General features: G+C 41.1%; 1 protein-coding gene across 1 annotated transcript in view; it reads right to left on the reverse strand.

Annotated features, from left to right (window-relative positions):
* The window catches only part of myo7aa (myosin VIIAa), a 53,687-nt gene that overhangs the window by 14,820 nt on the left and 24,025 nt on the right, over positions 1-14,842 (reverse strand). Inside the window, exons 15-31 of the mRNA XM_069712939.1 lie at positions 14,022-14,232; positions 13,254-13,389; positions 12,824-12,930; positions 10,767-10,904; positions 9,530-9,688; positions 8,616-8,708; positions 5,438-5,532; positions 5,180-5,264; positions 4,822-5,040; positions 3,947-4,054; positions 3,624-3,833; positions 3,215-3,421; positions 2,813-2,989; positions 1,640-1,729; positions 1,394-1,521; positions 1,038-1,164; positions 675-794 (exon numbers count right to left, since the gene is read on the reverse strand). Coding sequence (XP_069569040.1) covers positions 675-794; positions 1,038-1,164; positions 1,394-1,521; positions 1,640-1,729; positions 2,813-2,989; positions 3,215-3,421; positions 3,624-3,833; positions 3,947-4,054; positions 4,822-5,040; positions 5,180-5,264; positions 5,438-5,532; positions 8,616-8,708; positions 9,530-9,688; positions 10,767-10,904; positions 12,824-12,930; positions 13,254-13,389; positions 14,022-14,232 — 2,410 coding nt within the window. The remainder of the gene's footprint in view (positions 1-674; positions 795-1,037; positions 1,165-1,393; positions 1,522-1,639; positions 1,730-2,812; positions 2,990-3,214; positions 3,422-3,623; positions 3,834-3,946; positions 4,055-4,821; positions 5,041-5,179; positions 5,265-5,437; positions 5,533-8,615; positions 8,709-9,529; positions 9,689-10,766; positions 10,905-12,823; positions 12,931-13,253; positions 13,390-14,021; positions 14,233-14,842) is intronic.

Here is a 14,842-nt window from a genome sequence, read left to right on the forward strand (position 1 = left end):
TTTGTTCTGCTCACTCTGTCACATTAACAGTTCCTCTGTCCGTGGCTGTGATGCTATATTAGGTTCATAACACGCCTCCGAACAGTCTACCTGGAGATCTGTGATCATTTTAAACTGTGTGCAGGACTTGTACATTTAAAATGAACATGTGTTGCATTCAAACCCAAATAAAGTAATTCCATCGTGCGACTCTTCTAAACTTTGTAATGGGACCAAATGGATAAAATTCTGACAGTGAAACTTCATGACGGGCAGCTGCAGCTGCAGGGATGTAGTGAGCTAGAGCAGAGCCAGTGATGTCAGCACGTCGACATTGTTTCTGTAATTCCCCTCACGGGCAGAAGGGGGAGACAGAAGTTCCCAGCTGCAGGTTTAAATCCCTTTTTTTTTTTCTCAAAAGAAAAATCCTTTCTACATGTTTTTGGATGTTGTTTCTCATGCATCTGTCTTTTTCAGCATTTTACTGCAGCTTTTTATATGAAATGTGTTTTAAATATTGCTCTATTATTACATTTAATGAGCTTTCCTCTCAGACTGTCGCCACAGTGCTCATTAACTCAGTTTTTACAAGACAGTGCAGCATTTTGACAGCTGCATCAGATCAGGGTGTGTGTGTGTGTGTGTGTGTGTGTGTGTGTGTGTGTGTGTGTGTGTGTGTGTGTGTGTGTGTGTACCTGCAGCTCCAGCCAGGATGGAGGTTGCGTTCTGGTCCCGTTAACGAACGTTCGTCTCAACCTCTCTTCACAGTACGGAGCGTAACCCGGCGGCCCGCTGCTGATGAAGTTCCTCAGGTACTACAAGAACAAAGAAAAACACAACAGGTGTCAGGTCCAAATATACAAATAACATACAAAAAATTCATAGAGAAAAATATAACTGATACAGACTGTGTACAGATCACTACTAATTTAAATATCAAAACTTTCTCATAGGAAAACAGAAAATCCACTAGAATTAATTCTGCTATGATGAAAATAATCGAACCACCTGTGATCTCAGTCATCCTAAAAACTTTTCTCAATCTTAGACGTCCTGACCTTCACAAACTTGTCAGACGGGGCGAAGCAGCCGACACACAAAGAGATGAGGATCCAGCCGCGAGCGTGAGAACTCTTAGACGGGTTCTGACTCAGCTGCTTACAGATCTGACAGTAGATCTCATCCCTAACACACACACACACACACACACACACACACACACACACACACACACACACACACACACACACACACACACACACACACACACACACACACAAGAAACAAAATTAAACGAATGATTTAACCACACAATTCATTCATACGTTTCTGTACAGTTTCTTCTCTAAAAATTACTACCCTGAGTTTGTTTGTTTGTTTGTTTGTTTGTTTGTTTGTTTGTTTGTTTGTTTACCTCAGTGTTGGTCTCAGGATCCCATTGCCGATGATGAAGTGAAGTTTCTCCAGGTTGGATGTCGGCCGATCCTCCAGCATGCTGTTGCCGTGGAGACCGTACTCACCATCGTTAAGGCGCTTGGTGACCTGAAACGCAAGGTATTGTAACTTTCTTTTAAATGTATGCAACGACGGAGAGAAGAAAAATGAGAAACGAGGTCAGCTGTTATAACCTCTCCCTTCTCTGTCTCTCTCCGTCTCTCACCTCCTCGGTGATCTTGGATTTCTTCTTCAGGGTGAGGGACACCAGTTTGTGTCGGACGCTGTTTTTCTTGTGGCTGTCAGAAGGAGGCGTCTGAAGGAGGAACACAGAGAATAGATGGAAAACACACAGATGCTACGTCATCATGACTCAAACAAGCAGAATAAAACTGACAAGTGACTGCAGAGTTTGAGGAGGGTGTGAGAACCATGTTAAATTAAGACTTATTTGTTTTTGCCGGAAATTCATTCAGAGGCAGCTGGACTGGTTTATGAAGTGCCATAATCACCTTGACAACAGAGTTGTATGTTCAGAGTTTGTCAAGTCACGAGTTCAAACAGTTTAACAAGCATCTCATAATATGTACAGTCACGCAGTTAATTTATGCAAAGCAGTTAAGAAGTTTCTATAAATTGCCGGTAAATTAGCCTCAGTTTCCTCCTAATTTCACTAATTAGAGATGTATTTTCTCTCAACACGTTTGTTATGAGTTGAACTTGTAACCTTAAGCTGTCAAGACGTTACAGCGATTTCTGGGAGGTCATGGTCCCGCATTAATATGCAAGTTTAAATATGTTTATTAGGTTATTAAGTCTTTAAGGATTTTTAAATGGGATGACAGTCTGTTTTTTTTGTTAAAAAATATATCTGTATGTATTTCTTGGTGTTGTTTATTTTCTTCTCATTCAAAGTAATCTGTGAGGTTGCTTTAACCTTTTAAAAACACACCAATATTTTAGGCCTCTGCTCGAAAATTGCATACCCATAATAAAAAGAGTAAATCTCTGCAACCACAAGGTCTATTTGAATAATGTTGGTGTAATAATAAAGGGAAGACTTGTGAGATTTGTTCAGATGTGTAAATATCAGTATATATGTCCATATCTTAATAATAGGTTTGCTAAGTCTTTTCCATGGCCCCAAATTGGGGGCCTCTCGGGCTTAAAAGGATAAGGTTATAAATGATCTTTTCCGTTTGTTTATTTTATCAATATAAAAATAAAAAGATCAAGTAAAAAGTCAGCATGTCTCGCAAATTATTCACTTATTATTCAGAAGGACAAAAATGTGTCATCACAGTTGATAAATCAGATCATTAAAAGCAGCTCAAGTTCATTATTCACAAACTCAAACGATATAAATCTCCCAGCCTTCACTCCTCCTCCTCCTCCTCACCTCCCCCTCCCCCTGCAGCGCCTGCAGCTCTCTCTTGTAGGTCTTCTTCCCCAGCGTCTCGTAGATTTTGGTCATGACGGGGATCTTCTCGCTGCCGTCGCTGATGGCCGTGTGGTACTTGGGCTCCGGCAGATCTCCCATGAACCTCAGCACAGTGATCCACACCGCCAGAGCAGCCTGAGCCGCACAGGGAACATCCATTCATTAAATGATGCGAGTTTATCAGGTGAAATGTTCCCTGCAGATACATCATGTTGTTTGTTCCATCATTACTACTGGAGGTTGGGATTTAAATCAGACTTGACAACAAGACCTCAGCATCTTTCTGACGAACAACAAAAACCCGCACAGCCGTATAAAACTGGTGTGACTGTCAGAGGTCAGAGGTCAAAGGTGACCTACCAGCTGGTCCCCCTCGTCGTCGTGGAACAGCAGCGGCTGTTTGAGAGGCCGGCGGACGTAGGTGTGTGTGGTGGTGCCCTGGAAGTAGGTGGCGGCGAACTTGGCGAACTTGTACTCCGATAAATCCTCCTCTTCGTCGTCTTCGGGAAGAGGAAGAGCCTCGTCCAGATCCTCCACCTCCAACTCCTGGTGGGTTCGCTCCAGGTCCTGCAGAGGGGACAGAGCTTCATTCTCTGCTGTCAGGTAAAGGACATTTCTTTTTTCTCTTCCCAATCATTCACACACAACCCCACCGGGACATAATTCTACGGATTGTACAGCTCTTGTGTATTTTGTGTTTCTAACATCCAAGGGAAAGTGGTTCATTGTTTCTTAATTTGCACCTTAAGGAAACCGTTTGTTGGCTCACCTCAAAGCCGGCGGGAGCTTGTCCTTCCTTACCCGGGAACGAGTTCGTCGTCCCCAGGAAGCCAAACATCTTGTCCACCATGTCGGAGTCATTGACGGGCTCCAGGCGGGCCTTCTCCATCTGTTCAACCATCTCCTTCTTCCTCCGAGCCTCCTCCTTCTCCTTCTTCTCCCGCTCGGCGTCCTCTTTGGCCAGCTTGGCCAGACGCTCCTACGAAACAAAAACATCACACCAGTGCTGAAACAATGATCAAAAGAATATTGATATATTATGTATAATAACAGAGGTTTTAAATATGTCATAAAACATCATAATTCTTCTACCTGGTGCTTCCGCTCGGCCTCAGCCTTCGCTCTCTTTGCAGACATCTGGTTCCTCAGTTTGGCTTCTTCAGCCAGACGCATCTTCTCTGCCTCCAACCTCCTGCGGTACTGAAGACAAACAGAGAGGATACAAAAAAAGAAATATCATAAATATATATAAAAAAAATAACAGAAAACAGCCACAGTTTGTCTGGTTAACATCTCAGTTTAAAAATCTGAAATAAACTAACAGCACAAACAGAAAAATAAAGATAATACTTTTAGAGATTGAACCTACTCATATAAAACTTAAAATTCAACAATTTCGAAAAATGAATATATGAAAATAATTGTATTACTTTGAGATGAAGTATTAATTTGAGAAAGAATGACTGAACAAGTAAGGAAAGCAAGTAAATAAATGCTAAAATTCAACAAATTCATAATTATGTTGCAATAATTTAAAGTATTCTTTGGTATTTAAATATTATATGATGGGATTTTATTTCTGAGGTGTAAATACGTAAAAGACACATTTAAAATGTCACAGCTGCTGAGCTAAAGCTGAGCTAATTTGAACAACTTTGGAAACTCTAGGGCAGTTGAATCTGTCACAGTATATTTTACAGGAATGGAACATGTTCATCTCCAAAGTACATAAATAATAAATATATGGGTGTAAGAAAAAAAACTAAATTTCACTATGAAATGTGGAGCAGAAACTTTACATGGAGTTCATGATTGTACATTATCACAGTACATCCTCTATTGTGTGTGTGTGTGTGTGTGTGTGTGTGTGTGTGTGTGTGTGTGTGTGTGTGTGTGTGTGTGTGTGTGTGTGTGTGTGTGTGTGTGTGTGTGTGTGTGTGTGTGTGTGTGTGTGTGTGTGTGTCTACCTCCGCCTTCAGCCTCTTGTAGAGCCGCCGGGCGATCATGCCTCTGGTGTAGGCCTGGATGGTGACGACGCCCCACAGCCGGTGCCTGAACGCCCGGCGCACCAGGAAGCCCCGACAGCGGCCCTGGAAGCCCGTGATTCGCTGACGGGCCACGTGGTACGAAGCACACAGCTTCCTGGAGCGAACCAGAGCCTGGAGGCGAGAGAAACCCGCTCGCATCTGAAGGGACACGGACGAGGACAGAGAAGGACAGACGAGGAGGAAGATTTACTGTCAGAAGCTCAGAGTTTGTGCTTTTATTTACACCTTTCTCTAACTTTCTGTTTTTCCGTCTGTAAAACACAGAGATGATGCTCACAGCGCCGTAGTCCTTCCTGCACTGATACCCTCTCCACGTCTTCTGGATGTACACAGCCGACTTCCTCATCTTCAGGAAGTTAGATCTGATCAAAGGACATGAAAAATCAGAGATTATTTGCGTGTAAGATCATTTCACTTTTCCAAGAGTCTGTTGTTCTCCAGGATTTATCAGAATATGATCGATAGTTTTAGAGAGTGACACACGGACATATTGAGTCACAGAGACGGAGACATGTTTTTTTTTTCTAAGGTCTACCTGTCCTTGAAACCTCGAACCACCTTCTGGATGAGGATGACCTTGTCGGTGATGGCCTTGTCTCTCTCGATCTCCAGCAGCATGTCGTGGTGATCCTGCACATCCGGAGACAAAACTAGTGAACAACAAACACAGCTCACTTTGTCAATAGTGAGAGGTTTCCTGCCGAGCAGCAGCTCGGAGACACACAGCTGTGGTTTGAGCTACATGCTAACATCTGCACGCTAACATGGTCACATCAAAACGTTCTCAGAGAGGATTTTACGACCGCTGAGATCCAACATCTCCCACATGAACAACACAATACGAAGTCACAAGAAGCCAGTTTTGTGTTTGTAGTATAAACTGGTGTTATTTCTTAACAGCAGTGGCTCATTTCATTTGTTAAAATTGAAAAATTTCAGGAGGCTACAGACATTTAATGAACAGAAGAAGAAGCTTTTCATTCTCTATAAAGCAGCTGTGGACAAACAGTACGGTACAAATCCCTTATAATATCAATTTATGGATCATTGCAGTTCATTTGAATCCTCCTATAATCACAGTAAATGTTCATATTTACGCTGATAAAAACACATTTAATACCTGGAGAATAACTGATTTTAAATGATTAATTTACATTTTCAGCTTTTGTTTTTGTCATTGCTCTCAATTTGCTTCAATAATTTAGTTTTCTGTCAATAAAAACACCAAAGCTGCCACAAATGAATGCTGCATCATAAACAGATGTGGTTTTGGGCCGCTTATATTCAGTACAAAGACAAATTTACCAACTAAATACAAACAACTGGATTTGTGCTGCTTCATTTGAACTCTGCACCAAAACACCACACAGATGCTCAAAGTTAATCTCAAGGTCAGAAGATGACCCTCAATCTTAGTGCAGCAGGTCATGTGATGTTCTTTCTGTACGTCACAGGAATTATTTTTTTTGGAGAGTGTGGTTTACATCTCACCGTCACTGATGAACCGTTCAGTGTTGGTTTCTTCAAATCAAAGTGCTTCAGCTGCATTACAGCTAACGAGAGTTTAACGACAGAGGCAGCAGGTCAGAAAACTCTCCTGTGGTTTGTAGCAACAGATTTGTGTTTGATATCATAAAAAGCAGCTGTCAAACTCTGTCACTTTTTTATTGTCTGAGTATCTGCAGGTCGTCTCTGTTCAAACGTTCAGTCAATAATAAGGAAGCAGGAAAATCAGGTGCAGAAAAAAAATAGAAAAATGTTTGCGAGATGATTGTGCCACATATAAAGAAAAATATTTAAAGGATCACCAAATTTATTTCAACCAGATTTCATAATAGTGCATCCAATAATGTTCAAGATATTTTACTCAAAACTACAAAAGTCAAACTGCTGGTGGTGCTACAGGAGAAGTCAGGGGATTATTCAGTAAAGATACTTCCAGCTAACAAAGATCAAAATATAAATATCTGCCTTCCCAAAATATTTAAGGGAACCTGATAGTTTATCTTTCTGAAGTCAGGACAAGTTTTAAACTTAATTCCGTCTCTTCCTCCTGTGATCAGTCCATCCGCCCTCCGGCTGATCCGACCACATCCTGTCAGGGAAGTGTGGGTGCTCCTCTGTCTTCACCTCCTGCCTTTCTCCTTCCTGCTGCGCTTCCTGTCCAGCCGACCGGCGAGGCTTGATACATATCAGCCTTAAATACACAACAGCCAAAAGATCTTCTCAATTTAAAACCGTGTGAGAGTCACAGCTCTCCGTCTGTATATTCACCACTGTGACATCTCAGTTTCTGCATCCTGGGCTGAGGTCCCCCCAAGATTATTGTGATTGGATTAAAGAAATACAAACAAACCAGAGTGCTTTTTTCCGCTATAAACAGAATGATATACGGGTGCAGCCCACAGACTGGATGTAAAAGTGTTCGTAGCTTCCAGGTCTGAAAAATTTACCAATGCAGGAGTGCCTTAAACTGTAATACCACTGAGGGTCACTAGAGGTCAGCTCCAAAAAGGCTCCGGCTCCATAGACTCTCATTCAACTCCTCTCATCAAATACAAAGTCAAGACATTTTTTCAACAAGTCATTACGGTGTCGTTCTCTAAAGTCTCTCCTTCTTATTAGTTTTCTGTTGGTCCATCTGAAAATAATCACATCAATAATGAAATATTAGGCCTCAAAAAGCGGTATGTTTGCGGTCTGTCTGATTGACAGGCCTGTGGTGCACTCAGGTTTCTGCTAACGGTGGGCGGGGCTTAGTGTTCCCTGGTTCCCAGATCCCCCGCTCGGTCCTCCCCAGCTCGTCCAAAAATGGTCACTTCAGGCTCCAAAATAACAAGATGGCGACGGCCAAAATTCTAACTCGAGGCCTAAATAAAGATATTTTCAGAGCGGCAACAACAACAACAAGTACACAAAGTTTGGTGTAAAAGTTTAGAAACAGGAACAGAATCCAGGCCTCTAAAACTCCTCCTGTTTGGTCTCATCAGAGGATCAACAGCAGCAGCTGTGGAAACACGATGCTTTGACGGGAGACACTGCACACGACAAAACAAACTGCTGAGCCCCAATTATCATCCCCTGATGTTTTCATTTCATCTCTGAGGAAAAAAGTGACAGCGTCACCGTGGCAACCAGCAAACGGACATGCCATAACCAGAGACATCTGCCCTCACTTGGCGGGAAACCAAAACACACACACACAGATTTACACATGTAGTATACGGTCATATAGAACTTAAAAATCACTCTCACGCACACACGCAGGAAACCAAAACACACAGTTTTCCGCTGACATTTACAGACTGAATGTTAACAGACAAAGAGCAGAAACTGAACGATGTCGTTTGTCCAGTCACTGTGATGATTGAACACAAGCCGTCACGACAACAGAGATGTATTTCCTCAAAGATTTGGAAGTTAAAGAGCATCAGAAACACTTCTTGTTGCTCCTCGGTGTGTAATATGGGTCAAAACCGGCAAAGTAAGTCTTCTTTTTAAACTTAATTTCTTTCAGTTGCTTCCCTCCAAACTGTAATGTGACAAATATAATATATCAAGTAAGGTAATGGTAGTTTATGGAGGTTGAATTTAGATAAATAAACAGTAAAAGTTCATAAAAACATGACTAAAACTATAAGCACTGTCCCCAGGCTGCGCTCTCGTCATCTGGGTCCACGCCGCAGCGCAGCAGCACTTTAATGGACGAGTACCTTGAGGAAGATCTTGGTCTTTCCCATCTGCCAGTCGTCGTCTCTGCCGAGGACGGCCTCCGCGATCCTCTGACAGGTTCCCCTTAGGTCCTCCTGAGAGAGGGACACAACAACATGAGAGAGGGACACACCAACATGAGAAAGGGACACACCAACATGAGAGACGGGGGACATTGTGTCACCTTACTCACTCATATTGAAAACCAGACTGAGTCCAAACTTACACACAGAAATGAGTTGAGCTGAATGTTCATGACAACACAATAATGATATTCAATAGTTTTCTTATCAATACCTAAACCAACAATAAAGTGAGTCTAATGTCTCTGTGTGAATAAATTTGTGACCAAAAACTAAACACACACTATTAAAAACACACACACACACACACACACACACACACACACACACACACACACACACACACACACACACACACACACACACACACACACACACAGAGTGACCTTCAGGGCAGCAGAGGGAAACCACATGTAGGAGTCCAATGAAAACAGACTGCTGTGGGAAAACACTGCACGGTGACCAAACACGTGTATTGTCATCGGCAGACAACACACACACACACACACACACACACACACACACACACACACACACACACACACACACACACACACACACAACGCACACACGCGGGAGTCTAGACAACAGTTTAAGTGAATCTGAGAAGTCGGTCGTCGTCCTTGAAGCCTTTTCTCTCATGAAACATGAAAACCTGCTTAAAGCCGACGGTGAATCTCACGTTTGAGAAGCTCTTGAAAGCCGCGTGAATGATTTTCTCTGCCAGTTAACATGTTTCTGTCTCTGTGAGGTCTTCGTCGTCTGTGACTTAGATGTGACAGTAAAACACGTTAAAACTGGAGTCCTCAGCAGCTCCCAAACAAACACCCTACCTGTTTGTACGCCGGTTTGACTCCCGGCATCAGCACCCGGTAGCGGTCCACAAACTCCACGAAGGTGTAGCGGATGGGGTAACCGGCGCGGCGGATCCGGATGGTCTCCATCATACCCGAGTACCTGAGCTGACGCACACACAGCTCGCGGTCGAACAGCTGCACAGACAAACACCAGGGCGGAGAGTCAAAGTGTCACCGACCGCCGGATAAAAACCTCAAATCATCTCAAGACGGATTTTAAGATTCAGAAACGTGTTTTTTTTTTTTTTTAATTTTAAATGACACAGAAGCAGCTGATAAAGGTCATCAGGTCTTAGAGGTTTAAAGGTCTCTTTATTTATCTGATTCATCACGTCTACTGCTTTTATTTTAATTTATTTTTTATTGTTTCTTGGAACAAATTCACTTGTTTTGATGAAGACATGTAGAATTTGTATTCTTATTCTGTATTACTGAAAATAAAACCTGTTTGTGGTCCATCTGTCTTCATTTATCTGATTAATCAAACAGAAAAGTCTGAAAAATACATTGAAAACATAATTTATTTATTCTAATAGCACTTTTATTTTTCATGGAGGATAACTGTTACAGTAAACATCATGTTAAACTGCATGTGGATTTATTATTTTTCTACAAACTCATATTGGTTAATCAACAAAGTTATAATCACTGATGACCACTGAAATGATTTCTGTTACAAGTTAATTAAACTTTGACATGTTACAAAAATAATTGCACTTTCGATCAAATATATCCCTTTTTGTGGATTCAAAACAGATCAGCATTTTGTCATTTATCTGCAGGATTGGACAAAATAACAAAGATGTACAGGATGTGGAAAACAAATGAAAAACATCTTTACCATGAGAATGAAAAAGAAAACATGAATATTATTTCAACACTTAAATACTGTGAATGTATCTGCAAGCTGGGGACAACTAATGACTTCTTATTGATTGCATTTGTGTTGTCCTGACTTTGCAGCTGGTTGTCTTCACATATGAAAAAATATCCGAGACATCTGACTCCTTCCTAACTAATAAGATCCTTTTCTATGGCAGAGTTGACGTTCAGTTACTTCAAAATTAGATCGTTTTCAGATGTGTTCACGTGACTCATAATTCACTTGAACGGAGTTATGAAGTAAACTCAAGAGGAGAACTGTTTTGTTTTCACCCTCTATGGCACCGCTTCGACTAGATGTGTAGCAGCAGACAAGAGTTTGGAGACTCACCATCGGCTTCTTGTACTCGTTGGGTTTGATGCAGCGGACAAAGAACGGCTGACAGACGCTCAGAGTCCTCATCAGCAGCTCCAGAGACCTCTTAAACTGACTGCTCAGAGTGGGCGAACGCTTCCTGGTCTCTGCCCCCTGAACACACACACACACACACACACACACACACACACACACACACACACACACACACACACACACACACACACACACACACACACACACACACACACACACACACACACACACACACACAATGAAAGTGTCAGGGGTTTGTTCTTCCTGAGCTCTGACCTTTAGCCTCCTATTCTGTCTCTAAATATAAAAGTGTTTGTCAGCTTAAAACTTGTCAACAATCAGAGCAGCTACGTGAAACAGCTGGAAATAAAAAAAAAAAATAAAAAAAAATAAAAAATCAAATATTAATTGATCGATTAGTAAAGTACGTTTTTAGAGCAATGAAGACAAACGTTTTTTCTTTAAGTCATGATAAACTAAATATATTTTTGGACTTGAGAGTGCAACTTGAATATTGGAGATTTAAAGGAATTTCTTGAGCTGTGCATTTAAAAGATCTGTCACAGTTTGCAGGCGTTTTATGGTCAAAATAATTGATTAATCCATCAAAAATAAATGGGCTCGATACCGATTCTGGAGATATCCATTTTATATTAAAGTAACAGTCCGCATCACAGTAATGCAAAGAAGGTTTAGGATTTATAACACATAATAAAACTTTAATTACTTTACTAACATGCAGTTACGTTTCTGAAAAAGTATTTATCTGACCAGGAATTAGACGGGGACCGGCCCATTAGAAAAGCAGAGTTAGAAAACCAGACATTTGTCCAACCACCACATCACAAGAACTGAACCTCAAGGTGAGGCTTCGGCTGACTGATGCAAACTGACGGTTAACCGATATATTTTTACGGTACAAACTCCTGAAATGAACCTTATCGGTGGCTTTGTTGGTTGTTTTACTTTGAAGTTTTTTTTTTTTTTTTTTTTTTACCGGAACAGTGTTAATGAAATAACTTTGAGCTTTACACTATTATATACGGTCAATGCGCTAAACGCATATCTTTACTGCCCTCCAGTGGTCACAGTTAGGTATTGCAACACCAATAAATTCGAAATAATAAATACATTAATGAATTTTTACTTTACACGATCTTTTAAACAGCGTAATAATAATCTGTCCTGATATCACAGTGCACGAGTTGTTATCAGTGTAATTATTTTAAAAAAAACGCTAGTAAAAATAAAAAGATACATTTATAAAAAGTTTGCGGATGTGATACTGGATCTTATGTATTTGCTGCCCTCCAGTGGCGACTGCAGAAACTACAGCGATTCATCAAGTTAGACATAATCACAACGAAGACACTTCCGGTGGATGCTTTCAAATTAAAAGTACGATCAAACCCGTATGTGCCGTATTAAGTTAATTGTCAGCTCCATGTGAGGTAAAACGCATACAAAATTATAAAAACACTATATTAATTTGTAAAAACAAACAAACTGATCTGATCAGTTACAATCACTATTATCAATTTGCCTTTCTGTGTAAAACTTGATGTGTCACTGCGATGTAGTTTCTTCAAATGACCACTAGAGTTTTATTTAGTATAGGATTTTTACCTTTTAAAAACATGATAATAAATGAAGAAAGCGTATAAATGTTGAATAAATGACATACTTAAAAAAAATAAAATTTTTAAAAAAAACCACATATATATTACATATACATATGATGTCAAATTTGTTTTGTCAAACCACATCAAGATTTGTTCATGTGATGTGTCTGTTTTGAAAGACAGATTTAGTTCTCTTTCAGACGTCCATGTTTGACCACTACTAGGGGGCATGGTACATATACTGTGAGTGTGTGTGTGTGTGTGTGTGTGTGTGTGTGTGTGTGTGTGTGTGTGTGTGTGTGTGTGTGTGTGTGTGTGTGTGTGTGTGTGTGTGTGTGTGTGTGTGTGTGTGTGTGTGTCTGTCTGTCTGTCTGTCTGTCTGCATACAGTCTATGGTCTGCATGTGTCCGTTACCATAGCAACATCAGCCTGGAAGATTTGTTTGATGAATTTGTTTTTGGAGGAGTGAACCAGCTGGATGATGTCGCCGTATAAAGTGTCCCTGTTCTTCTCCAGGAAACCTACAGGACGGACACACACACACACACACACACACACACACACACACACACACACACACACACACACACACACACACACACACACACACACACACACACACACTGTTATAAGTAACCAAGTAAATTTACTCAAGTAGAGTACAGCTTTAAAGTAGGCTACTTGTATTTAGTTGAGTATTTTTGTCATAAATGTTGTACTTTCACTGTGTATTCATTTGTTAGTTGTAGTTACTTGTTACTTTGTCAAATTTAGGTTTGAATATATTGTCTTCAGCAGGTAGTAAACTTCATTTGCACGCTTCAGTGTGTGACGTGACTCTGACCTCTCGTCTCGTAGTAAACCCCTCCGGCGAAGTGTTGGATGCCGAACTGAGTTTCGTAGTTGTTCTTTGGAGGGATGTAGTATGTGTTGAGTTTGTGCTGGAAGTTCAGCTTGTTGAGCATCGTGGTGTCGGTGCCCTACAGGAGACGCGCGCGCGCACACACACACACACACACACACACACACACACACACACACACACACACACACACACACACACACACACACACACACACACCGGGAAAACAGTAGTTCACATATTAAACATGAACACAACACTGACAGACCTTCAACTTTTCACCTTATATCTTGAACTTGTTGTTTATCGAGACCTCCAGCAGTTAAAGAGTTAAACTGTCATTCATCTGCAGTCGTGTTTCTTTCCAGCTGTCGAATGTATGATTGATTTTATTATTGTGTCATGCACAAAAGAATATTTCCAGCCCACGCAGCCTTATAAAACACCACTATTTCAGAAAAAAAAAAGAAACCAGAACAACGGTGACAACATCAATTTGAAATAATTCTAAGCAAATAAACCATCCTGTTCGTTTTAAGCTTTAGAAACAAAAGAAGACAACTTATATAAAACTAAGAAAAACGTCCCAGTCTGTCATCGTCAGTGTTTTTTTAAACGATCGAACAGATAAACAATTTTGTGTTGAAACCAAATACACGTTTTTTTTTTAGGTTTTTTTTTTTTTTTTTTTTTTTTAACTTCAGTATCTTTGAGCGCGTCCACAGCGGAGGCGGTCTGGAGTCAGAGTACCTTGGGGAACTTGCTCTCCTCGTCGATGAGCGAGATGATGTTCATGGGTTTGATGGCGATCATGTCCAGGGCGTCCTGGTTGTCGGTGAACTCGATGTGCTGCCAGTTGATGTGCTCCAGGTTGTACTCCTCCTGTTCCAGCTTGAACACGTGACGCACGAAGAACTGCTGCAGGTTCTCGTTGGCGAAGTTGATGCAGAGCTGCTCGAAGCTGCAGGACGGAGGACAGAGACATTTGCATAATTAAAACTGCAAGCAGTGATGTACGGGCCGCCGCTTAAAGTTGCTATTTTTGTCTCGTTTCCTGTCTCCGAGCCCACTCGCAAAAACACATATCAGATGTATTGTCTCACTACGCCGGAAGTATGTGACACGTTTCGTGAGTAACGCAGAGTAACGCAAAGCAACGAAGAGTAACGAGTAACGGAAAGTAACGAAAGGTAACGAGTAACGAAAAGTAACGAAAAGTGCCGTGACAACGGCGCTCAAAAGTTCCTGCCTTTAAAAAAAAAAAAAAAAAAAACGACCTCGGACGTTTCTTTGTGTTACCTGTGCAGGTGTGTTTTGAAGCTGAATATCACGTTTTATATTTCTACACTGAGAGCTCATCACACTCCTGGTTTTATACACCTTAGTTTGAACTGTGACCTCTGGTGCTGACTGTCATCATTTAACCCATAATCCACCTGAAAATCTACCTGCAGCATTACAGGAAGGATTTTAACTGACTTCCTGTGTTCCTTTACGTCCTGTGCTCTTAATTTGGAAAAACAACGTTTGTACCTGATTTGCCCCTTTTATTGTTTCATTAATGTTGCAGT

The sequence above is a fragment of the Brachyistius frenatus genome, unplaced genomic scaffold (assembly GCF_029030835.1).
Source record: "Brachyistius frenatus isolate BFR_SWC_R1_liver_20210118 unplaced genomic scaffold, ASM2903083v1 Contig_114, whole genome shotgun sequence".
In the NCBI taxonomy this organism is placed as follows: Eukaryota; Metazoa; Chordata; class Actinopteri; family Embiotocidae; genus Brachyistius; species Brachyistius frenatus.